This window comes from Poecilia formosa, unplaced genomic scaffold (genome assembly GCF_000485575.1).
Source record: "Poecilia formosa unplaced genomic scaffold, Poecilia_formosa-5.1.2 Scaffold142, whole genome shotgun sequence".
NCBI classification, from domain to species: domain Eukaryota; kingdom Metazoa; phylum Chordata; class Actinopteri; order Cyprinodontiformes; family Poeciliidae; genus Poecilia; species Poecilia formosa.
In genome coordinates this window covers 713021-740355 of record NW_006800081.1, presented here as the reverse complement: position 1 = coordinate 740355, position 27335 = coordinate 713021, and the positions used below count along the sequence as shown (strand labels likewise).

The 27335-nt window shown below is 40.3% G+C and overlaps 1 protein-coding gene and 1 long non-coding RNA gene across 7 annotated transcripts in view; one reads left to right on the top strand and one right to left on the bottom strand.

The window, feature by feature from the left end:
• Positions 1–1946: 1946 nt before the first annotated feature.
• Positions 1947–27335, bottom strand: part of nacc1a (nucleus accumbens associated 1, BEN and BTB (POZ) domain containing a) — a 28551-nt gene continuing 3162 nt past the window's right edge. The window contains exons 1-8 of one of the 6 annotated variants that reach the window (XM_016676797.1): positions 27317–27329; positions 20493–20649; positions 17651–17923; positions 15012–15657; positions 14686–14856; positions 13047–13152; positions 12776–12873; positions 1947–5508 (exon numbers count right to left, since the gene is read on the bottom strand). In XM_016676797.1, coding sequence (XP_016532283.1) covers positions 5198–5508; positions 12776–12873; positions 13047–13152; positions 14686–14856; positions 15012–15657; positions 17651–17923; positions 20493–20618 — 1731 coding nt within the window. In that variant the 5' untranslated portion in view covers positions 20619–20649; positions 27317–27329 and the 3' untranslated portion in view covers positions 1947–5197. The other 5 variants (XM_007562882.2, XM_016676796.1, XM_016676795.1 and 2 more) reach the window with 5 other exon arrangements.
• Positions 6310–12713, top strand: LOC107837452 (uncharacterized). The gene is made up of 2 exons (XR_001663453.1): positions 6310–10067; positions 10292–12713. It is a non-coding gene; the product is annotated as an uncharacterized LOC107837452 (long non-coding RNA).

Sequence of the window (27335 nt, the reverse complement as noted above, 5' to 3'; positions counted from 1 at the left end):
TGCTGCAAGGCAACAGCCCTACCAACTGCACCACTGTGCAGCCCCCATCCACTGTATTTGCCTTGTAATATCAGTAATATTATGTATTTTTCAACCTTTAGCAAAACCTGAAAGTCCTAGAGTAAATGTGTTTCATGATTCTGGATGATGGTATTGTGGTTTTACCATGCAGTATGTGCATGCTCAAAGCTGCTGTGTACATTGTATTTTAACTCCATCATGGCTTCTTGTTGCTTCCTTTGCTTCTTTTCAAAATATCCATTTCCTCTCTACATTGTTCAGACACAATTTTAAGGCCAATTACATGTATTGCACAAACTATCTTCATGCTATTTTATGAAAACATATTCTTCATATTAATGCTTACGAACCTCCACAATTATATAATTCTAGTTGCAGTGGTAGTAGCAGTCATAGACCTTTCTACCCAGTAGCATACCAGTAAGACCTGAACTGACTAGAAGCCAGAATAAATACAGTCTGAAATCCTGAGACTCGTGAACTTATTAAAAAACTAGCAATCGGTGACCAACAGTGGTAACTTCATCTCCCTCCCTAATGTCAGTCAGTTTCCTATACGAGTAGATCTGTTGAGTCAATTAATTCACATAGTGAAACTCACATACTCATTCATTGCCCACCAGGTGACATATTTCAAACGTTTACTTCTGTTCATTTTGATGATTATGGATTGCAGCTAATGAAAATCCGACATTCAGAAAATTTGAATATTACAGAAGACCTCCAGGTAATACAGACATGTCAGCCTAGTGAACGTTCCTCTTGGACGTCTTTTGCACAGATTACTGACCCAGTGTGGCGTGGTTTATCGTCCATCTTGCTATGGCTGTGTTGCCGTGTTAAGGAAACCCAGGTTGCTTCTGATGTCTCGCCTCTTTTTCTTAGCAATACTCCATAACCTGTCTGTGGGGCTTCAATTGGCTAGTGTGCCAACCAATAAAGAATGGTGACATGCTTATTACACCATGTATTGGCATTTCTAGTAGTGTTGGTAGGTGCCAAGTGCTGCTGGAAAATAAATTAGCAGCTGCATATAGATTGTTAGGTGAAGGAAGACTGCTAAAAGACGACTATGCTGACTTTGGACTCGATAAAAGCAACGCAGCAAATTTAGCTAAGTCATGATGAATTGTGGAAACTTTTGGATGTTACACATCTTGGATTCTGTGCTTTTCCACTCTTCCTCCAAACTCTGGGAACTTGATCACTGAATGAAATGAAAAGTATAGTTTAATATAAAAGAAAGTAGCTAAAGTTCAGTCTCATAATCTACCTTAGATCAAAAATATTTCCCACATGAAGAATATAAATAAATCAAAGTCCATGAGTAGGATCTGTTTTACAGGAAACTTCTGTTATTTCCTAGCAGATGTTTCAAACTCCGAAGAAATACATTAAAATGAAAGGTTACCGTTCATTTTATTTTTTTAATTTTCCATTCCAGATCATGCTACAAATGAGACTGATAAATTTACTTTACGGGTTACTCTGCATCTTTACCAAACGACAACAAAAGACAAAAATTAGCAATGCTTTGCAAGATCTGTGAAGACACACAGTAATAATAAAAACTCAACCGAATTAAAACAATATAAAAATGTGACATTTGAAATCCTAGTGACTCTATGCAGCAGTGAATTTATTTCAGCATGAAAACATAACATATTTATCACCTGACGAGGCTTTTTATTCCCATCCGGTTATGCAAAGCCAAAGTTTATCGAGCGGAAAAACCAAACTCCAGACCAAATGAAGGGAGCAACAGCTGTGTTGGACATTTTTTACATAGTATGGAAATCTGGTCACACATGACAGCTTCCATGAGAGAGAGCAGTGAAGTGTGCTAAAAAAGCTGCATCTTCGTGTTTGTGCATTGAAATGAGCATGAGGTAAAGATTCAGAAGCAAAAGAAAAAGAAAAACAAATCGTTACAAATCTTTTATTAGGATGTTTGTTTGTTTTTTTTAATTCATGACAAGTTTCTTTTTGAGTTCCATTTCTATAATTTGCATTTATTTTACAGTTGTTAATGTGCAATTATCTTTGATAACGTTGGGTCACAGTTACAGGGCTTTCACAAAGTTATTGGCACTTTGAACACAGAAAGAAGGAGGATGAGAAGTACAGGAGGTCCACTGGTGCTACAGGGTTACAGAGGGCAGAGAGCAGGGGCGGCGAGGATGCGCCTAGTTTCTGGGTAAATATATACCTCATGCTGCGAGTGCACAACAAACAATCTGATCCTTATGTGTGTGTCTATATATAATATACAGTATGTATCTATACATGTATAGAATCGTATTTATATATGTACTGCTTAGAGACAAAAAGACTCCTCATGCTGTGCCACACCTTATTCATTCAAGTGTGTAGATCTACATGTTCAGGGACGTGAGAAATAAAAACTACGCCAATTACAGCTTGCTCTTAATGTTCAACAAGCAAAAACAAAGAAAGGAAGAAAAGAAAAAAGCTTTCAGTTCTCAGTAAATGAGATAAAACATTGTGAGCAAGGGACCTTTGAAAGCTGACACATCATACTTCTTTACACTTGAGCCTAAACCGGCGTTTATCAGTCATCTAATCTAGAGACCTGATAGGATGTGGAGATTTTTGTGTACTTGGGTTGGGCCGGAGTGTCGTACCAACACGGGTGACTCACCGGCGATTAGTCAATCTACTACGAATCAGAAAAGATCACAAATGGCTCAGTGGGTCACTATGCGGCGTGAACCTGTCTGCAACAAGCTCGCTGCAAAGGCTTCTTTGTGCTGCACTTGACGAAAATAAACAAACGACTTCTAATTCTGGCCGCACGGCTTGAACCTCTTCTTTGCCTCTCAGAAACGCATGATTAGGCCGGTGGAAGCGAAACGAGACACCAGCTTGAAGCGTGAAGGACAGGAAGCTCACAACGGTCTTCAACGATGGTGGAGAGGTACACAGGGTAAGGGAGGGGGAAGGCGTGCCCACATGGCACTTACAGTCGAAAGCAAAAAAAGTGAGGTTTTTGAAGTTGTCACCCTTATACAATACTGCATTTAAAAAAAAAAAAAAAAAAAAGAAAATTCTCTACACTGACCCCAGTTGAGCTAAGTCAAGTCTTACATTTTGAGAACAATGACAAAAAGAGGTTGAGTTATTATGCATCTGTGACGCTCCCAGCAATGTAATCTGCAAGACAAAAAAGCACTTCAGATTCAACTGCATTTTGAAAAGAAACACGGATTCCCCCCGTAATCACCTGCAAAGTAATATAAAAAGGTCAACGGCACATTCTAAGTCAGTTCACCTGCAACAGGAAAAGTGAGGCCCCTGTACTGACATGCATTCAAAAAGGCTTCAGTCAAACAAACTTTCAGATTTGGGGGAGGGGGGGGGGAACAAAAAATAAAAGTAAAAAAAAAGAACATTGGTTGTCGACATTTTTTTCTAATCAGACAAATCAGGTGCAAGAAAAAACAAAACAGGAAGAACACTTGGGATTTAACTCAACAGTCTCCTTGGTCATCTACAAGAAACACAGGCAGGCAAAGGGAGGGATAAATCAAAAGACATACTCCACCTACAGGGGGTTTGATTGCTACACGTTTCTCAAAAAAGACACACGAACCACTGGTTCTTTTCATTAAGGTGCAGAAACCACCCACATTTCTCTCTCCGTCTCTCATGGAAGGTGCAAAGTCATCTCAAACTCCAAAAAAAAAAAAAAAGCCTTTCCGAGTTCCTACATTGCAGAGGTGCGACGGATAAGATACTGACACACATCTGCATAATCCACACCAAAGAACTACGTGGCACACACAGATAGTACCATTAAAATCGGTTTACTTCAAGCAATAGCTCGCTTTTTTTTTTCTTACTGCTTTCAGTTAAAAGGCACATTCTTTTGTCTGATAACTACTACTGACTCTTTTTTTTTGTAATTTCTGTACAAAGACAAAGCTAACAGGTTGTTTTTTTCTTTTTTTTGTTTGTTTTGTTTTTTTGAGATCAATATAACCTTTGAGTTTCTGCAAGTGATCTTCAGGATTGTGAAGCAAGCGGTTTGTCAAAGCTGCAGATCCACCACCTAACGAAGGGTTTTAACGGACAGTGGAATCCAACTAAAGAGATCTAAATTATTTCCTTTCAGGCTGGTGAACAGAAGACGAAATGTGTCAAATTTTAGCAGTTCAACTGCTCATTCCATCTCTTTCATTTGAAAATAAAGCTAAAAATAAATGACACAAATTCCTATCATAAGACTCCTTTGTCATACTCCTGCAAAAATAGCACTTTTCCTCTCATTTGACAGTAACTCTTTCGACAGAAGCTTACGTACGTGGAGATTTTAAAACAATCCCTCTCGCTCTCGCCGCTCATGCCGATTTAGGCATGGGCGCCTGTATAAATATAGTTTTTCTTCTGAAAATAGAACCATCTTTGTTTACCTGTTTCCTCTCAGTCCTCTTTACAATCGTCTCAGTAAAAAGCTCCCCCTCCTCCCACCCCCAATTTTTTATTTTCAGTTCACAGACACAAACATGCGAGCACGTTTACAAAAAAAGATGAGAATATCTCTACAATATGCGGCACAGTGAAACACTCTGAGGTGAGGTGGGTTGAGAGGAAGATGTACGGAGGAATAAGTAGTGTTATTGTGTTTTAATACAATTAAATTTAGTTCTATTTCCAAGGCTGGAACACAAGTTGTCAGGCTTGCATAGACGAAAAAAAAGAAAGCCAGCGACACTTCTTACATTCATATTTTTCTTTTTGTCACCTCTGCTCCCAGCTTGCCAAAACATCTCTCCTTTCTTCCTCTGGCTGCACAGGCAGCGCCCCCTGCCTGGCACCTCGGGGAATGTATCTTAAATGCAACCGTGGCTGCACTTACACACCGTAGGAGACGAGGGGAGGCAGAGGACAAACCCTCACGCATTCTCCTTTTACTCCACTAACTCTGTTTTACAGTCATAAAGCAAAAAAAAAATAAGTTGTGAGTTTTTACGTCCTGGTTATAACGGAGTGACGGCTGTCGCCCCCAAGCACTGTTGTACAGACAGCAGAGATGTAAAGAGAGATCAGGGAGGGGCCAAAGAGTGAGGAGGAGGCAAGCACAACTGGGATGTGGGGGGGAATACTGGTACGTGCGTCACCGGACTTAAACCTTTCCGGGGGGTGGCTGAGCGTTTTAGAACAACGGTCCTCCGTCCCCGCCCACGCCTGGCAGAGATTCACCTGAGGAGCCGCCCGACTCCATGCCGGCGCCGCCGCCGGCCTCCAGGGAGGCGGGCTCGAAGGCCTGGTCCGCCCCCAGGGCTTCGTCCTCCGTCTTGACTCCGTCGGGGAGGAAGGAGGAGTAGGCGTCGCTCTCGGCCATCAGCAGCTTCAGCTTGGGGATCCAGCTCTTTCGCACCACGCGGCGGGCGTTGGTGCACATGTCCGCTGCGATGGCGTTCATCTCGCTCTCTTTGAAACTCGTGGCGAAATTCTGGCAATAAACTGAGACAGACAAGGCGCAGTTAGGCTCGCTGGAGAAACACCTGTCACGCTTTTAACCTGATAAAAGTGTTGCACAAAGGGACGCACAAGTGAAAATACTTTGGGGTGCCCTTGATTTTATGTGAAACCTATATCTGTTAATACGGGATTGCTTTTCCAAATGACTAAATGTACTCAAATAAAATTTATTTTTTATTTTTTAAAGACAACTCCCTAGTTTTCTAACTTTACAGGGTCTGACTTTAAGCTCATTTATCAACCTGTCACTATTATAATCTCAAGCAAAATTTCACCCTCCCACTTAGGCAGACACTTGACTTTTCTACAGATGTGACAGATTCGTTTTTCCACCCCTGCGGTTTTGGTGCATCGCCAGCGTGCAAAGGTGCAAGTAGGTGGGACAGCCTGCATAGCTGCTTTTTCCCCACAAACCTTAAGAGATGAAAGAAAACAGTCAGATTGAAAACTGTCAGTTAAATGCTTGGGAATTCTTTAAGTAAAATATTCAAGTCCCGCCCTCACTGAAAAACATACTGATAAAAAATAAATATTTCGCACAGAGTACGTAGTTTCTTCAATTTCCTTTGTGATACTATCTTGAAATAGTTCTGCAGCTACACAGACTTCAGATCTGTTTAATCTGAGACCACGTTTCTGCTCCCATCATATGTTCTTGAAAACAACTCAATTTTAGCGCAGAATGTTTGTGCAGTGAATCTATACGTGTTAAACTACAGTGACTAAAACTAGAAGTCAGTCTTTTCAGGTGCTGTAGGTCATTGAGGATAACTGGAACTCACACTGAAATGACTCACTTCTGCAGCTGACACAACTTTTAAAAAATGACTACATAGAGCTTTGTTAAGACTTGTTGACCTATTTTATCTATGTATTGATCCAGATATCAGACACTCACTTAGCCATCTGTTAACTGACAGCCATGGAAGAAGAAAGAAAAACCCTTCCTAAAGATAAATCTCCAAAAAATACTGAACTTATCACATTAAACCACATAGTTAAAAGATTTGGGGTGACGCTGAAAATGGGAAATCCCACAGACAAATCCTTTGAGTCACACTCACTAGTAAAATGAGATGGAACATTTCTGCGTCTTCTCAGAACAACTCAAGACTTCACTGTTCGATGGAGTTTAGTAGATCGTGGCTACAAAATGCACGGTGCCCTCACATTTCATCACAAATGTTCATTTAATTTATTGGACTTTGTGATAGATGGTAGCACACTTCTTTATTTACCAGCAATTCCTTCAAAAGTCACATTGGTGTCACAATTGTAGAATAAAGACAAATGTCCTCAAGATATTAATGGAGAATGAGTGTCATTAAGACCAAGGAACATCCAGAAATAGTAAAAGTATGGCAAAAGTGAAAACCTAGCACAATATGGCCATCCATCTAACAGGGAAGCCTTAATTAGAGAATCTGATAACTCTGGAAGAGCAGTAGAGATCCAAAGTTAAGTTGGTAGAATGGATTTACATGACAACTATTGGTTTTGCCATTAAGGATGGTCTTAAAGGTGGTAAGAAGACGTGCTTTGCTGGAATATGGCAATAAGGTAGGGCTGTTGTAAAAGAATATTTTAGTAATCGAGTAATCTATCGATTATTCTTACGATTAATTGAGTAATCGGATAAAAAAAAAATCTAAAGCAAGATATTGATAAATCTGGCGTAACACCTGTGTTACTATCGGTAACACTGATCATATCAGGTCCTACTGGGGACCCACACCACTGTAAAGGTCGAAGGAAGGGGCACCTGGGTCCACTCCGCACAGCGCAAGGACCATTCGGAGGAGAAACCTGAGGTGCCAGGGGATCTGGACCAGGGGCAGCCAGAACCTCTTTCCCAGAGGAGCTTCCAACTATCCACCCACCTGCACTAATCAGTGACAGGGCAGCATGAAGCGCAGAGCCACCCATGGAGGGGCAACAGGACAACCGGATTGAAATACTCAAAAGAGGAGGAGAGAACTATAGAGCATGATGCCGCTCTCTGGAAATTGGAAGCAAGATGAAACAGAGCCGGATGGAGAAGGAAGCAAACTCTCATCCTTTGGCGGTAAAACAGGGTTCTAACCAGCTGTGGAACACCTGACAGAAAGACACCTGTACTCCCTCTCCATTGATTGGAGCATGGAGGGGAAAGGGACTGAGACCAAACGACATCTGTATCATCCTGAGGGAGACCATCTCGCCTTGGGCAGACAAGCCGACAGGGACCTGACCTAAGGAAACTGTCTTCTCCTTCCTGGAGCAAAGGAGGGGAGTGGGCGAATAACAACTGTTCTCCGAGACGTCCACATTTGGAGCCAGCACATTTTATAACACTCGGGACTCAGAGACTAGATGTCCTCCTTCAAGCCTGAAAAATCACACAAAACTAACTCCGCCCGCTGCCCATTTTTTGTTGCTTTTAATTTTATTTGTTTTATTTCTACTATATGCTTTGTGATCTTATTTTATTATTTTTATTTCTATTTGCAACAAAGTGGGGACTAAATGGGGAGGAGAAAAAAAAGGTTAAAGTGACAGCCAGCCTGCCATATATAATAGCTAGGATGCATAGCGATTTAACTGCTTACAAGCACACGCTGCAGCTTACATGACCATGTTTATGTGCGTCTGTCGCCAGTCATACATAAACAGACTGAAACTGATTAGACTACCCTTCAGGGAGGGAACAGATTGCAGAGAAGAATAAAAAGCTAAATTCGCGCTACAATCCTTGCCTCACTTGGTTTCGTCCATAAGGTGAGCTAAGTGTGGCTGGACGGTAAATGTAACTCTGTATCTGATCCATTTATATGACATGTATGGCTTAACATTTGATAATTTTTCTACATTAAAGCCTGCTTTTATATATAACCAAAACGCATTATTTCTCAAGGTAATTTACACCCAGGGGTTCTGGTCGGGTCCGTCCTGGTGGAGCACAGAAACAAAATGAATTAGCTCCAACAAAACATGCAAAGGACGAGATGCTAACCAGTTTTTTCCATACATGCTACATGACGGTGCGGCATTATCTCTGTGGCTACCAATGGTTAGACGCATACTTTTTCCATAAACCAATACTTTTCTAATCATACTTACTTATAAAGTATATGAACGTTAGTCTTCTTTCTCGATAAAAACTGTTCACTGCAAATCAGCGGTTACACCGAGGGCTGCCTGTCGTTATGATTGACAGCTGCTGCTGTCCTTTGTTCCTCGTTAAAGGTTACGCAATAAAATTACAAATTTGGTTTTCAACCTTATCCGTTTCTGCAGCCGACCGTGCAGCGTCCTCTGAGCATTTTTACAGTGAAACAAACTGAATAAAATAAATATTAAGCTGAAGATGAAGAGGAACTTCATCTTTCAGCAGGACAACGACCTAAAAGACACATCTAAATCAACAAAAGAATGGCTTCACCGGAATAAGATTAAGGCTGTGGAATGGCCCAGCCAGAGTCCAGACCTGAATCCCATCAAACACCTGTGGGGTGATCTGAAGAGGGCTGTGCACAGGAGATGCCCACGCAATCTATCAGATTTGGAGCAGTTTTGCAAAGAAGAGTGAGCAAATATTCCCACATCAAATGTACCACACTGATATTTGGTGTGTAGACTTTTTATATCCACTGTAGGTCTTTTTAAAATAGTTTTAGTACTTGGGTCATTTTAAACTTGCTTGTTTAGTAGTTAGTTGGTTTTAAATTTGCTTGTTTAGTAGTTAGTTGGTTTTAAAATTGTTTATTTAGTAGTTAGTCGGTTTTAAAATGGTTTCTTTAGTAGATAGTTTTAAAATTGTTTCTTTAGTAGTTAGGTCCTCTCCATGGGCTGCCACCTTATCGTGGTGGAGGGGTTTAAGTGTCCAAGTGATCCCAGGAGCTATGCTGTCTGGGGTTCTATGCCCCTGGTAGGGTCACCCCAGGCAGACAGATACTAGGTGAGGAACCAGACTAAGCGCAGCCCAAAGATCCCTTATGATGAGTTATAACAATGGACTTAGTGTTCCCTTGCTGGGACGTGGGTCACCGGGGCCCCACTCTACAGCCAGGCCTGGAGATGGGGCACGTTGGCGAGCGCCTGGTGGCCGGGCTTTTACCCATGCTAACATTAGCATTATGGCTATCATTAGCATATAGAGGGTTATCGCTAGAATGTTGACAAGCACAAAATTAGTGAACTAACACAATTCAGTGTGCTAACATTAGTGTATAAATTAAAATTATTCAACATGATAAACTTAGCTTAAGTGACATCAGTAGCTCCTGTGATGTCACCAACATGTTAATTTACATTGACTTAATCCATTCAGTATGATAAATATTGCTAGTAAATATGACATTATGTTAAATGCTTATTTTAGATATAAGGTTAATACTAGCATGATGGCTATCATTAGCATATTGAGTCACTAGTAGTATCAACCTGCTAGTGACTCAATATGCTAATGATAGCCATCATGCTAACATTAGCCTTGTACCTAAAATAAGCATTTTACATAATTTCATATTTACTAGCAATATTTCCCATACTGACTGGATTAGGTCAATGCAAGTAAACATGCTGGTGACATCACAGGTGCTACTGATGTCATTGACAGCACCTGATGTCACTACTGATGTCTGTGGTAAATATTTATTAGCAATATTTACCACAGACAATATGAAACTGTCAGTGATGTCACTGATGTCAGTGACATCAGTAACACCTGTGATGTCACTGACAGTTTCATATTTATTAGCAATATTTACCATACTGACTAGATTAGGTCAATGTAAGTAAACATGCTGGTGACATCACAGGTGTCACTGTGCTGTCACCTGTGATGTGTTATCACACATCACAGGTGTCATTCAGTATGCTAACATCATTCAGTATGCTATAATTAGTGTACAAGTTAAAATGATACAAAATGCTAAGGTTAGCATAAATGCTGTCGGTAACGTGTGATGTCACCAGCATGTTAATTTACAGAGACTTAATCCATTCAGTATGATAAATATCGCTAGTAAAAATGAAATTATGTAAAATGCCTTGTATTTTAGATACAAGGCTAATGTTAGCATGAGGGCATGGGATTGCCACTCATCCCACAAAATATGGAATCGTATTTGGCTGTTAAATGTTGCGTGAACCGATACGATTTGTTGCGTATTTCTATAAATGTCCGATACACTCGCCTGTCACACACACACACCAACACTAAGTGAAACCATAATGACCAAAATAAAACAGAGGAAAGCTCAACTAAATTGTAGTGGTGGGATCATATTCATGCCTACGGTTTTTGATGTCTGTCATGGCAGAGCGGGTGGAGATCTGAGTAGTGTGACATCACGTGCAAAGGGTCAAAATCACTCTTTGGTTACCTAGCAACTCACTCTCTCACTCTTGGTTACCTAGCAACAACCGGTCAAGTTACTGGTGCAACCATGCTTTGTAACTGCTTGAAAATAAGTTGTTAGCCACAGAAAAGAAAATTGCACACAACGTTGGTCATCAACAAGTAAATTCAGCAGAAGATAATTATATTATTTAATGATTTCTTTCATTTCCATTATTTTCTTTATTTTAATTTTCCTCTCAGGCAGTCTTTCTAGATTGTTTAAATACCACAGACACAAATGAATCAGGGTTATTAACCAAAATCTCATATTGGAGCCATAATTCCATGCCTATCGAACCTTTCCTATAAGATTTCAGAAGTTCCTGAACGGACTGTAGTTTATTTTCCATTGACTATTTCTGATTTAAATACATTTGAAGAAAAACAAAAAGAAACCAATGGAAGTAACTCTTAATTTTGCACTACTACTAGGTTTAATAATTCAAGACCTCGCTTTAAGAAATACTTCAATAAATGGAGTTAGTGAGTAACTTACGACCGGATTATCCAACACAGATGTTTTTTGGCACACACCGTTTATCTGTTCTTTTGAACAAAAACTGTTGCACCATATGTGGCTAAACCTGGAAAGCACAACAGCACAGTTTGTATGCATTTCCAAGTTTAAAAAAATGAGTCGAAAGTGCAGGGTGCAAAATAAAGATGAGATTTATCAAAGGCTTGCACCACTCTGCATAAAAGGCTTGATAAACGAGCAGCAGTGAGTCCTGCAGAGGAAATGACATATCAAAGACCTTTGTGCTGATCTTCACCAGGCGCATGGAGCATGAGGATGAGAAACACCCCGGCTCTCCCAATCAGAGTGGGTATGAACACACATAAAAAGAGTGAAGGAGGCAGTAATGACTTCGGCATTTGAAAGAAAGTGGTCTGGTCAGATGAGACCAAAACTGAACCGTGAACACGTGGTCCACTGATGAGAAGATAGATGGAGCTAAAAATCAAGGCAATCCTGGCAGAAAACCTGTTGGGATCAACAAAATATAAATTTTTATCAGTTTCACAATATTTTGATTTGTTTAAATATACTTGTAAATAAGTAAACATAGGGCCAGCGCGCTATTACAGTTTTTATGTTTAAAGTATTTTCATGTGTTAGGACCGGTCAAAACCCAGACCTGTACTGCAAATCTGTGGTGGAGGATCCAGTTTGACCCAGTTTCAAAGAAGAATGGCCAGAGATGCATCTGTAGATGTGCAAACTTGGCCGATTTGTGTCCCAAAAAGACTTTGGAGCTGTAAATGTGGAGAACTGTGGCTCCAGAGTTTTACTAAAATTCAACATTTAGATTTGTGGTCACACAGATCTAGTACTAAATGATAAATGCAAGGTACAAATAAATTGGCATGGCTGTACGTCAAATTATATATACTCTCATGTATAATTTTTTTTCTTTCTTTTTCATTCATTTGTAAGTATGAAACCTTTTACAGGGTGAAACCTGCATGTTCAGCAATGTGCACAAGTCTTCACTCTTTCCCTGTTTGCACTTGTGGGTAAGGTTTATTGTTCAAATAAGATCAGGTACCCAAGTTCAATAAAAAAAAAAACAAAACAAAAAAACAGTGCTTTGACGTCGCATAACTGTGCAAAATGTTGATTTTATTTTGGATTTCTTCTACCAACCTGTCATAAAGACAATTTGTTCCTAGTAAAAACTATATAAAACCCCTAATCAAGACTACTAGAAAAGATTTTAAAAACCTGGCTCCTGTGAACTAATAAGAAATGAAGGCTTGTGTCAAAATGTGTTGCTGTTCTTTACATTTATTATTCTTAATTTAAGCAACAAGCAAATGCTTTAACTATTTGCACAGGCAGACAGGCAAAATGCTGTTGCTCACATTTGACCGCATGGAGAACTCTGTTGTCCAGGGGCTTGCGGCTCGGGTCGTTGGTGGACGAGCGGATCCCTGTCCCGCAGCTGTTGGCCAGAGTATTCCTGATGCATCAAAACAAAAAACGAGGTGAACAGAACGGAGGGACGCTTAAAATAGCCGTCCTATTTCTCTAAACTGCGCTCAAAAGGAAACAATAATTTCCATATTAAGCCAGTGCCTCGTCCGTCTTTACATAAATACTTTACAGAAATAGACCCTCGCAGAGGAAACGAACCTGTCAAAGAAGGCAGCCAGCAGCCTCCTCAGCAGCACCTTGTGTCTCGTCCCTGCGCTCACATGACAGTTCATTAGCTGGGCTCTCGAAATATACACAGAAGTTCCTGCAAACAAAAGCACATGCCAGAAGGTTGAACCCCCGACCACAAACAAATGAAGACATGTCCTCAACACCGATTATTTATAGAGACATGTTTATCTGGTTATGTTCAGACAGACACGGAGAAACTGTTGACCTAGAGACAACTGTGATTTATATCAGATTGTTGCGGCTGCTGTTGTTCTCAAAAGGCCGGGCTGTGTTTGCACCCATTTTGCCTCTATTTTGCTGTTTTCTTTGCGTCTTATCTGCTTCGCAGCAGAGCAAGTTTGTATTCTGCAGGCTGCATTGTTTATACTAACACACGCACACGCACGCACAGGGCACTATGAAGTAAAACTTGGCAGCCACACCCACATCTAATGTGGAGATTATCACAGGATGTCCTTAACACAAACATATGTGCAACGCGGTCTTATAGTCGAGTGCCAATCCCCCTGTTATCATGAGAAGAGCTTCCTCTAAATGTGAACACGCTATCTCTACTTGCAAGTTCAAGATAACATCTGGGTGGGGATTAGAGCAACCAAGGTATAGAATTATTTCATATACAAAGCAAAAAAAAGAAAGAAAAACAACATAAAATACAAGCAAAGCAAAAAAAAAACAAAAAAGTGTGTTGTGTTTTTCTAAAGCTCCACAGAGAAAGAGAGAAAATTCAATTTGATAATGTCAAAAACACAACAAAAAATACACTAACAATGGAGCACTGATTCATTTAACCAGCAGCATGTAACCTAACATGCAAACTCTGTGGAATGTGGGAGATAACTGAAGAAACTTCAGAGAAACAGCCAGGGGTTGAACCAGGAAGCAGGGCCTTTGGTGCAATATAACACCAGTGTTATCTGCTGAAATATACTAATATATTAACATAAGTTAATGGTTAAAAACACACACACACACACACACACACACCAGAATGAATAATAAATACTGCTCACTCATTAAATCTAATAAAAATAATGTTGGATATGTTACGAACTCACCTTAAAAGGCAACCTTATAACAACTCATTGAAATGTATCTGAGAGCAGTGAAACAATGTAAACAGAATTGTGAATTACTAAAACTGCTCAAATGACCAAAAAGCTAAATGAATAAGTAAAATAAAATAAATAAAGAGTGGTCTGGGGTGCATTGTATTCAGTTCTCTAATCTCTGAAAGTTGAATAATTAAACAATATTAGACCATTTTATTTTTATTCACAACAAGCCAAGTTTGAAAAAAAAAATCTTATTTGTACTACAGATCAGCAGATCTTTGCACACTGGGTGATGCTGTAACATGTGCAAAGTAGAATATCTTCCAATGATCCTCTATAATCGATTGATTTGTGGGTAAACAATCCACCATACAAATGCAGCATTTGTCTCGACTTTATATCGTGCTTGGTGGCACATCGACTCTTTTAGTTTGGTAATTAAAACACAAACACCTAGTCAATAAACCTATGTGTTAGCTGAATTATCCACACAGATTTTCCTTCCAGGTCTTCATCACTGTGCTCAACAATAATCGGACGCACTCACATACCTGAGACTAACTCTAGTTTCTCAGCAGGGTCTCCTTCCTCGTACAGTTTGGGATGGCAGCGGTTTCCTATCTGTGCAATAAGTTCTGGAGGAAGACAAGTAAGGTCTCGGCCCCGCATCCGACCTCGGGTCTCTATGTGGTCGGGAAGGGCCTCGACTCGCTCCCCGGCTGCTGGAGAAACAGTAAAACACACATTAAGTTCACACACTCGTCGTATTTTCTGATTGTGATGTAGCGCTATAGAATTAGAGTCGAATATAAAAATAAAGGGTTGCGTACTTTGAAGCACGTTCATGTGTATTAAATGTTTGCTGTAGTTCTACTACCTGCTGCTCCCATGTTGAGCATACTGTACATGGTATACATGTTGCAGATCTGCCTGTACTGCTCCTCGGCACTTTCGTCCGTTCCCTCTTCTTCCTCCTCATCGTCATGGTAGCTGATGGGTGAGTCACTAGCGTAGGTACTCAGTGTGCCGGGGCTGGCACCCTCTGACATTCCAAGCCCCGCTGCAGAATTCCCGTTGGTGCCGGCATTTCCACCGATCCCACCACTGGGCGCCATGCCTGCCAGCCCGGTTGTGGTGGCGTTCATGCTCATGGCCAGTCCGAGGGCTACGGAGGTCTGGATGGCACTGCCCCGCACCACCTCCTGGGAATAACGGGCCGTCTTTCTGGCTCCTCCTCCTCCCCCGCCGCTGCCGCCACCCGAGCCCAACCCGCTTCCGTCGCGGGTGCTGCCACCCTCCCACAGCCGCTTGGCAACAGGAGTGCAAACCACAGAATAAGGAGTGGCGGCTTCCGTCTGGTTGGATGGCTGCTCTGTCTTAAGTCGTGAAACGAGAGGGAGCGGCGTCACGCTGGAGGCAGGACGTGGCGCGCCGTTACTGGTCTGTGTTACGGGACTCTGCGGCTCTGAGGTTGGAGCTTCCTCGGCATGAAGACCCTGGGAGTCGCAACTTGGGGAGGACACCTGGAAAAAACATGTATATATAAGTTTTATGCTTGGACACACGGTCACTTTAGTGAAGATATGGACTTTCAGTTTAGTCTTGTGTGACTTTCTTTATGTGTTTATACGTCGAGATGTAAAACTTTGGTAATTTCTTTAAATACTCATAGTGAAAAGTAGCAAAAAAAAATTATCCATTCTAAAACAAGTTATTAAAAAAACAGATGTGTACAGGACAAATAAACCAACACTAACAAACTATTCTTATCAGCTTGGGCTGATAAGAATGCCTCAGGGCAGCTGAGGCTACAATACAGTAGCTTGCCATCGTCTGAGTGTGAATGTGTGTCAATGGAAATGACTGATTTCATGTAAAGCGTCTCTGAGTGTCCTGAAAAGCGCTACATGAGTCTGATGTTATCTCATTTCATGTCATTGTGTCGCAGCTGGTTTAAGAAAAGTCAAACAGCAAAGGAAAACCTAAATTCGCTGGAGAATTCAACTGTGAGAAACCACTTCAGCGACGCTCCATATCAATTTTCTCACTTTTAACAAATGGAAATTTTTGCTGATTATCTTTACAAATTGAATTCAATGTGCAGATATGTGTAGGCATTCATTAATGGGCGACTCCATTAAGATCTGATGGCATTTCATTTTACGCTTTAAAACAGGGCCGCACAATGTATTGCAAATGTATCATTATTGTAATGTTACTGTTTGCAATATAAATAGTGTCTCTCTATGGACATATTTGATAAAGCTTCCTGCCTAATGACTATGATGTTTTGGTAAAGTAATTAAGAAAAGTACAACTAAGTTGTGGCTCCTTCAAGTCAGCACATGTAGCCATATGCAGCTTTTTCAATAAAGCCATGTTGGTTAGACAGAAATAATGAATTACCTTTTTTTTATTCCCCCAGTGCCTTAATAGACTCCTTAACATATGCGGTCTGTTTGTTAGGACCCCAAAGCAGAAAAGCTTCAACAATGTTTTGTTGAAGCTAAACTTAAAACAGCAGAGGAAAACCTTTGCAAAGTCATATCCTTTGCTGAGGTTACGACTTTTGTATTTATCACAAGTTATAGCTTGATTCCTTACATTTTCATTATCATGTTGTCGATTTTATCTTTGCGATTGTATTCAAGCATTGTCCTGTTATGCGTCTCATTGTTCACCAAACTTTTACTGTTGGACTGATCCACCTTAAATTTGACTCGCAATTTATTGGATAGATTTTGCTCGGGCACTGTGGCGGCAGATCCCAAACCATTAGCCCTCCTCCGCTGTGCATGGCAGATAAAGCTATGCATTATGGGCCAGCATCTCCATTTTGGTATCACCTGTTCAAATGACCATGGTTATGTAATTATTTGATTATTATCATGCTATTATTATTTTAAAGTCTCCCCTTTTGTCAACTATTATTTTACAAACAGTTTTGTTAGGTCTTATTCTTGCCAAACTGAAAAAAAAGGAAAAAAAAAAACTTTATTAAGACTGGTTTAATTTGGGTTATAAAATGTAGCAACTGAAACCTAAAAAAAATTAGCCTTTAAATGACTTTTTAAGAATAATTTTGGGCTCCTGGGACTATCTTTCTATTATTTTTAATCTTGCTTTAAACAAAATGACCACTACATATCATAAAATGGCCCAACAGCTATGTTAGATTGAAGGGAAGTAAGAACTACTTCTTAAAGAGGAGTTTTGAATATTTCCTGCTTGAAACAAAAACAAGATAATTAAATGAAAAATGAGAGAAAACAGGAAGACTCACATGCTGAGGATCAGTTACTTATAAAACTGAAAATATACTTAAGTCTTGTATATTTACAAGTAGATTCTGACAGAAAATGAAGCGAAGCGGGCTTTATTTTTAACACAATACATCTAAATTTAAGATTCGTTTCTTAGCTTACTTTTTGGCCGTCACTACACATCCGTTTTTCTTGATGTTTACAAACATTAAATCTATTTCCCATTTTTTTTTCCTTTTTTTTGTACCTTTACCTTGAGGAAGAATTCGGTGCCCTTTTCCATGATCTGCTGGATCTGAAGAAAGCCCGCAGTATACATGAGAAGAAATTGGTCTCCCACTGTCATGCTGAGGCGGCCTGTGTAACAGAAAGCCAGAATCTGCTGGAAGCACTGGGGCTGCACAGCTGGAGGGAGCTCAACAACAGTGGGGCTCGTCTCGTTGCTGTTGGCAACCGGAGCATTGGTGCTGCTGCTGAAACGGTCCCGGAAATAAGAGCTGCTGGCCGCCAGAACAGCTCGATGAGCCTAAGGTAAGAATAGAAGAAAAAGAAATAGAAATAACCTTTATTGTCACTCAGCGGGGAAATTCAGGTGTCCCAGCAGCAAAGTGAAAAGCAAGTCAATTCACACTAAGGTCAAAATGTAAAAACAGAAGGTAAGAATAAGAGACTGTACAGGGCAAATTGGATGAAAATCCAAAAATAATAATAGCATACTCCAATCCAGAGAAATATGCAACTGAGTAAAATAATACCAGAAATATACAACACGTCTATGCATACTTGTGCATAAAAAACACCGACTATTTTACCAGAATCTGAAAAATTGTGCAAATAACAGCAAGGATGTAAAAACATTTATTGAGTTTGTTAGAGTCCATCCATCAGTCGTATAGTTTTTTTTTTTTGTTTTTTTTTTCATTTTCAACTGACAGTCAACTGAAGTTAAAAAACGGACCACGGGATCAAATTTGATACCAATATTTCATTTAATCGGATTTATATGACCCAGAAATTGTACTGCGTGCAAAAGTGCGCACACATTGTAGTGAATCCAATGGCAGCACTTGAAGCTCACAATTGGAGTATGGACAAGGGAAGTGACAAGCAGAACAATAAATATCCTGGTCACAAAAACTCAAGCAACAAAATTACACAAATCAAATCTACCTCAGCAGGTAGCAGCTTCCTGCAAAGATCAAAAAATGTTGAGACTCCAGTCCCCTTCATTGTTCATGTGAACACCCAGATATAATAAGAGTCCACTATCTCATTGTCTGTTCCCTGGATGCTCAGAGGCCTCGGTGGGGTGGATCTGCACCTGCGGCGGTCAACCAGCTCCTTGGTTTTCACCGTGTTGGAGATGGTTCAGCTGGCAAGGATCCACAAAGCCCCGTCTGTAATCTGAGACGTCCTGATCTGTGATGAGGCCGACGATGGCAGGGTCATCAGAGAAGAGATGATTGAGAAGTCTGCAGTGTAGAGGGTGAAGAGGAACGGTGCCAGCCCAGTTCCCCGCGGGGCCCCCGTACTGCAGACCGGCCTGTCCGTGACAAAGCCCTGTGTCCTCACGCAATGTGGGCAGCGTCCAGTGTCCACTGGGACAGTTAATGGTCCACTCCCGACAGCTCCAGCTTGTCCTTCAGAAGTAATGGCTGAATGGTATTAAAAGAACTGGAGAAATCAAAGAACATGGTCCTCACAGTGCTTCCAGGCTTCAATGATGAGGCCCAATATTCTCAAGAAATAAGGAAACTTATGGGTCAGAGGTCAGTAATTCCCACCGTCTATGTGCTTCACTCCCTCCTGGTACAAGATGAAGTCAAAAATAGTGAATCTATAGTGCGAGAGGCTATCAATGTGGGGGAGTCGTAGGTCATCCGAGGGTCAGCGGAGACTTTTGTAACCTGTCTCCAAGAAGGAAGGAAGTCCATATAAGATTTGAAACATGACGGAAAATTAGCATCTCCCTCTTCGTCTAAGAAACTATTTTCTTTTCCCGTTGTTTTTCCCCTTCCTGTATGTTAATCTGCTCATTTATAAAGATGCGGAACAGTGTTGTTAAGGGAGTTTTCCAGACGATTCGGTAAAGGGCTTTTTGGGGAGTTTTTTAAAAGATCATGTAACGGCCATTTCTTTACAAAAAAAAAACAAAATATGTCTTTTTCACAAACTCTGGTTTCTAAAGGTTTTTGTTTGGTAAATGACCTTTATAAAAAAAAGTATAGATTTCTTGTTTCTTACAGAGTAGATACTGAAAAGCATGCTGAAGTTTTCAGGGTAGACAGGTTGTTTTTCCACTCCCTTCAGTTGGAGTCACTCCCCCCATTGGAGACAAAAATCATATTTCTGTAAGAAGTAGATTGTTTTGGAGTTCTGGGATAAGCCGTCTCTCCTACATAAATAAACACAGATGTCTCCTTACCTATTCTATAGTATCCTGGCTCCAATCTTAAGAATTCTGTTTTTTTCCTCACTTTTCATATTCGAGATGGGCTAAGGCTACGCTAACACGAGATGTTGCCTGGAATCTGTCGCTATTTTCGGACATTGATCAGGAGAAAGGTCCACATTTAGAAAGAACCGCCAAGACACCTCGAGTCAGCTGCAGTTGTCATGCCAGGCCACTATATGGTGCTGTGATTTTAGCAAGTCATTGAATGCGCAAGCACTTTAGAGCCTTAGCTTGCACCCCACTATCTGTCACCTCATTGTAACTTGTGTCTGTCTCTCATGGAAGAAGTGCTCATGTAACACATATTCTTATTAGAAGTTGTGTCAAACTTAACAGGTTAAGGAGAACAACAAAGCACAATACTATACACCATTACTATTGTTGTTATCTGCTGGTTCATGCATAGAATAAGCCAAAAATCATTCACACAAGAACTGCCACTTAGCAGAACCTTGGTATTACAAAGTAAAACTGGAATTCAGCAGTAAAAATTGTCATTTATTTCATATCCTGTATAAAAAAAAACAAAAAGGTACCAAGGAGGCACAACAGTTCCAACTTTGCAAATGTTGTCCTTCATCCCCAACCAAGTCCTTCTCTAAAAAAATAATACAACAGTAGAATAAAGTGTGATGAGTACCTTGAAGGCATGGCCCTTGACCACAACAGAGACATCACAGTAGAGGCCTTGCAGTCGCTGCTCGTTCAGACACTCTAAAATGTTGTTGCCAAAGTTTGGGATCGCCATCTGGAGGGTCTGGGCCATGGCGCGCCTACGCACACCACCAAAGGGTTTTCTGGGAAAGGAAGAAGAGAAAGAAGCGAATAAGTTAAGCTACCACTAGGTCGAGTCTTTAATTTGAGACAAGGCTGTCTCTACAGTAGACCTCAATAAATCCAATGAGCTGTTAGGCTGGCTATGACATTATTCACATGGTAACTGCAGAGCTGCTCAGCGGGTAGCACTTTGATTCATGGGTTTCTGCAGCTTTATCCACAGCTACGAGCAGGATCGAGGCCACACAGTGGGATAACTTGGAAAGAGCCACTCACAGCGATGACAAAAACTCTTCTTGTGATGTCTGTGTGGTGTGAGAAGCATTTCAGAGGGTAATGTGTGGAGGAGGAGCAATGTAACAAGGACAAAAAAAAAGACAAAAGGCTCAAAGAAAGGAAAACAGGTGAGGAATGTGAGAGACGCAAGAAACTGTAAAATGTCTCGTGGGATTTCATCAGTGCAAATAAAACAGCTAAAGAACATAATCTCACCCAAAATCTGTAAAAATCACATCATTTCCAACTGAAAAAATTTATTTAGAAGAACAGCTCTTGATCCTCCAGAAGTATAAAAAGGCACAAATGTACATAAAGCCTTCAGATAGACAGGTAATCTGAAAGTGAAAGATTAGAAACTTTAAACATGTAATAACTGCATACCAAGTGGCAAAAACATTACCGGTAAAGAATAAATGTTATGAGTAAAGTTAAGTGGTCCTACTTTATTTTTTTTCATAACTAACCAGAGTTTCTACAACATTTCAGTAGCAGTCCATGACTTCCTGTTTCTCCAAACAGGAACAGTCTTATCACATAAGAATTTGCCCCATTTCTCTTACCTAATCTTAAAAATGGGAAAGGCAAGAGAACATGCCATTTATGCAAAGAAAATCTTTCATATGTAAAGAAATGGCTACAAGAAACACCTAAAAGTCTACAACAACTGGGGCTGTGGCAAAAAAATAAATAAATAAAAAAAAAAGAAGGATGAAAACTCAAGTTTATACTGCCGCCACACACAGCGAGGAAGATGGTAAAAAAAAAGTCCACAAACCATACCATTAGACAAATGGATCCCAAAGTCTCCAAAATACCCATTAGAAACTATCTGCATACAAACTACAGTAGTTCCTCGGAAATACATTGGACAGATGAAACCAACCACTCCAGGTAGATCTAAGCTGAAACAGATGAGTATGTGGCATCCAAACCTGGCATACTCTACCAAACAAAAAACTAAAAATGATCCAAACATACAGCCAAATCAACACGGAAAAGGTTCATTGATATTACTTTAAGACTTTTGTACAAGTCTGCATCAGGGGCCCCGATAACAGAAAAATGTTCTGTATATTCTTTGCCATTAAAACACACAAAAAATACTTCTTCTTTTCCCCAGTGAAGACCTCTAGCAGAGTTTCGCAGATTTGTTTAAACTTCAACATAACCTATAATCACAGTACTCATGTAAATAACTTCAGCTGTACAATAACTGTTATTGTCAGGGCTAGGCTGGGTAAAAGCCTTTTTATCATCCTGTGTTTTGTGTAAGCTATAAAGTTGCACTTTCTCAGATAAGTGGGTCATGTTCTCTTATTCCGTGTGTGAAAGTGTGTGTGGTCTGAACAGAAACCACATTGCATGTTACAGTTCACCTCAATCAACAGTGAAACTACTGCACACCCACTTGGCTTGAAGCTTCTCTTGGACGGCTGCATTAAGGTCTGTTAAATAAAAATGAACCAAAGGCCGACTATGTGAAAATATTTGAGGACAGTGGGAAGACATATCTGTTTACTGTCATGTGATCAGCTCTGTACGTATGCATTACTTACAGTTACTGTACCAGCAATCTTGGCATGCCAAGTACAGTGACTTGCAGAAGTATTCATACTCTGGGAACTTTTCACATTGACAAGTTATTGCCACAAACCTCAATGTATTTCAGTGGGATTTTATGTAATGCACAAAGTATGTGTAAAAGGCAGGGAACAGTTTCAAAAAATATTCTTTTTTTTTTCTTTTTTACAAGTAAGAATACAAATCTGTTTAATCAGTGCATCTGATAATTTAAAAAGTACTGCGGAACTGCAAACCTATCAATCTAAAATGATGAGGACTGTGGGGGTAAACTGCACAGTAACACAGTTGCTAGTGTGGTTGCCTTGCAACAATAAGGCCTGGGTTCAAATCTCAGCCTTGGTTCTTGTTCCAAAGTGTTTGGATGTTCCTTCTGTACAAGGATGGATTCTCTCTGAGTAGCCAAGTTTCATCCAACAGCCCAAAAACATGACTGTGAGGTCAACGCAGTCGCTTACTCCAAAATGCTCTTACGTATGGAAGTGTGTTCGTGGCTGTTTGTGATGTCCTTTCATGGTCTGTATAGTTGTCCAGCATGTACCACACATTAAAGACATCAGCCCGCCACAAGGACAATCCAGCAAAGAAGTAGATGGATGGGCAAAGAAACAAAAAATCAGAGAAGAAACCAAGAGGAGCGAGTTAAATCTAGAGAGGAATGGCAGAGATCCACAGCTCAGATAGAAGGAACTGTTTGTCCTTAGATGCCATAACTCATCAATTACATTTATGGAAGAGTGGCAAGGACAAACCCTATTGTTAAACAAGGATATAAAAGCCCCTTTTAAAATTTGCTACAAGCAATAAAGAGAACACAGCAACAATGTAGAAGAGCTTCCTCTGGATGGATAAAACCAAAACTTTCTGGGTTCGCATGCAAAACGTGATCTGTAAGGGGCAAAGCAGAACTGATCCCAGATATGAAACGTGGTGGTGGCAGCGTCCTGCTCAACAAGGACAGAGGAACAGTATGCAAAGAGGACAATACTGGAATAAAATGTATTGGCACTGCTAGAGATTTGAGAGTGGGGCAAAAGGTTGACACTTTTCAGACATTTCATTTGCAAAACAATAAATAAGAGCTGAAAACTAAGTGTTCCTTAGTTTGTACTGGACTACACAAAACATATCACTGGAAAGACTGAAGGTTGATGTACCAGGATTAAATGTGGAAAGGTTCAGGACGTGTGAATACGTTTGGAAGGTGTGGTATATACTTTGCATGCTCTCTATCAAAGTTACGATCATAAAAGAGTCATTAACTTATCCAAATAACATCGGCTGTTCTTAAAAAAGCAAACAGCATCGGTTCTTTGATTTGCCCATATAGCACTGGTTGTTGTTAAAGCTGACGAGAAATTTTCACATGCTTAAGGCTGAGCATGCCTGCACCGCACTTTCAAGTAATAAAAAGACATACACAAAGCTTTTCATCAAACAGATTCTTTAGTTCTTAAAAATGCTGTTTGCATGCTGCTCTCATGCAAACAGGAAGAAAAAGATATGCATCGGATGAATTCTGTTTTTCCATTGAACAAACTGACTGATACCCACCCTGTGAGAAGTATACAACCAATTTTGGTGCGACTGCGACCGAGGAGGGCTGGACTGAGCAGCCCCATCATATCCAAAGCCCTTCATTTGGGATCCAGCCAAGATCCAGGGTAAAAGAGAAATGCTTGCTTTGTCTCTGTCTCTCTCAAGCTCCCTCTCTCTCATACTAAAACACAGATGCACACAAACACACACACACACAAACTCAAACAAACCCACAAAAGGCACACTGAGTCACACACAGACATTAGACAATACTGCTTGTTTACAGTTTGGCGAGCTGCACCAAGCACACACATGCGTGCACGTAAAGTCACACTAAACGCCACGCTGAGAGCAGGGTGTGTTTGCTCAGTTTACCCGGACAGTGATAGAGAGTGTGTATGCGTGCTTGTATCCATGTGTGTGTGTGTGTGTGTGTTTATGCACTAAGGAGGGATAGTGGGGCCTGCGGAGATGAGAGGGATCATATTAGGTCCTTATGCCATTAAATATATAAAAAAAACAGCAATAGGAACAAGTCAATCTCATACTGTGGCTTAAATTTTATACTCCTACAGCCTGGAGGAGAAAGTAGGTCAAACATTCTTGCAACATACTCAAAGACTTATCACTGTAAGCTTCAGGAATATTTGGCCCACATACAAATGGAACTGCACAGACATATATTTGTTTTTTTTGTCACAAACTCCCATTTAATCCAGTTTTTTGAGCGTCCTCTCCAGGTAGTTTAGGAAAAAAGTACTGTGGACCTGCATTAACATTTCATCTCATGTCATTTTTTAAATATTTGGATATGTAAAACTGGGCCAAAATCAATAACCAATCCTCATTTACATCTTGTTGCCTTTTGTGTATGTGTTTTGGGTCACAACGTTTCATAGGTATGGGTATAAATAGCTCCAAAGCTTTGTCTGTAAAAACATTATAGGAGTCCTAATTTCTAACCAACACACATGACCCGTCACCATTGAAGCTCTGCCTGATGAAATCACTTGTTTTGACATTCAACTCTTTTTTAAAAGTTTGATAACATAATGAAAATGTGGTGGTCACTTTATTTTGAACCTCCGTAGCTTTGGTCATTTCGTACACAACAAAGCCAGGTGTAAAGCTTATTCCAGGTAGAAAATGGTGCCGCCTCAACATTTTGTGCTGACCATGTGTCAATTTGTACCTACTAATAAGGGCTTTGACAGCTGACGGTTTAAAGTAATTCCTATATTCTATTTGTAGTCTGTTGGAAGAATATATGACTCCATTAAACACTAAGTGCCAGAAGAGAAGGAGGCCTCTCAAAGTTAATTTGCTTCATCACAGGTCCTAAACTATATTCTCTAAGAGTCAACTGGCTCAAATGGGCATCAGAACGCCAATCAATGAAAAGGGTAAAATGCAGAATTATGCAAGAAAATATACTTTGGTTTTAAATAATACATGAGATTTAAGCATTTTTATATCCATTTCTCTCCATAATGTGAAAATATGTTACCAAAACCAAAAATTAAGTCTAATGTAATGTCATGGATGTGAAATAGTGTGTTTGATATATCTCGTAATGATAAGAGATCAAATTAAATTGTATTTTCGGGGATCAGAAAAGTTAATATAAAAGTTAAAATATTTGGATAAATGTTGAAATGTGAGATTTGAGCAATTTTGTGACTGTAGAATTCTTAAAAAATACATAAATAAAACTTAAGGCTTAAACTGGTTCAAGTACATATGTGTGCAATGATTTATTTAGGGATATGAAGCAAAATTAGGGAGCAACAATAACCATGAGTAAGTTGGAAACTGGCCCAAAAAATATTTTAAGAAACTCATTAAGGGGCTTATCATTTTCCCACCATTGAATACATTTAGAATTTTGGTCACTTTTCTACCAACCAACATTAATTTGTACCACCAGAGGACATTTCGTACCTGCTTTGAGAATAGACGGTTTGAAGTAACCTTGTACAATAACACATAGTCTGCTCCCGTGATATGTGATTCAAATACATCAGTACAACATGTTTTGTCTTTGGGTATGGAGGAGAGGGGATTGAATAACAGCTCAAGTACCAAAAGGCAAACTCACCTGGTGCCAACAAGGAATAAATAATAATAATAATAATAATAATAATAATAATAATAATAATAATAAAACAAGGAAAAGAACACCAGATGATTAAAAATAAGCTATTCTGTATAAACAAAAAAAAGATCATGTGACAACATACAACAATGCAGTTAATCTACCTCTACATCTGCAGACAGCACAAGTTTTGACACAGCAACATGGATGATTCATGGAAAGTCACAGGTACACCTGGCACCCAGTTCACTCCCTCTGTGGAGGCATTTCCTGGTTTGCATGTGTCCATGCCTGCATACCTGTGCTGCTCCTCTCATGTCAAGACATATACAGCTACAGGACTGATTTGTGATTAGTCATATCAAAGCAGCACACATATACCCAAAGCTTCTCCTTTCTGAATCTCTGCTCATGCATGCCTCTCTGTAAAGATGTTAAAACTGCCAAAGATGTCAGACTGTGATGAAGAAGTGATACAGAATCCAGTCTGTAAAAGGTGGATTGGGAAGTGAGGCAGCAAAACCCGGCCCACGTTGTTTGGGTTCTAAGCAGACAAGTCGGTGGTAATTAATCCCCTTTAACAGACTCTAAATGCTCCATGCCCTCTCCCATCCGCAGCAGGCCTATGGGGAGGAGGCTAACGGCTAAGCTAACGCCACTGTTAAATATTTTGGGCTCACCATCCCACCTCGCCGGCTGCTCTCATCCCGGCTGCACAATGTCGAGGCATTTCCGCGCTGAAAACGTAAACAAAAGCAACACTTACTTCCCGAGAGGACGGGGCTTGGGGACGTGCTAAGGCCCCAGCTGTCGGAGACCCCAATTTTGTCTTCTTTTTAGCTTATTTGAATATTTTGGTGATGGGGGAAATCGGCTCCCCCTCTGCCATTCTCCATTCTACCGACATCAACAGGTCATCCCAGGACACGCAGCAGCTGAGGGCGAGCCAGACGGAACCAGTGCGGCACGGAGCAGAGGGGGGGTCGGTGGGAGCACAACAAGGCACAATTCTTCGAAACCGGCTATCGCAAGAGGCTGCCGGGCCAAAAAAAAAAAAAAAAAAAAAAAGATAGACATTGAGAGACTGCTTGCTTTCTTGCAAGTTTATTGAGACCTACGGAATAAATATGTTAAACATCATTAAAATCCAGATCTGAGAAAAAGATAGGGATGAAAGTTTAAGCTGCGCCAACCTGGATCCATTTCGCTCGC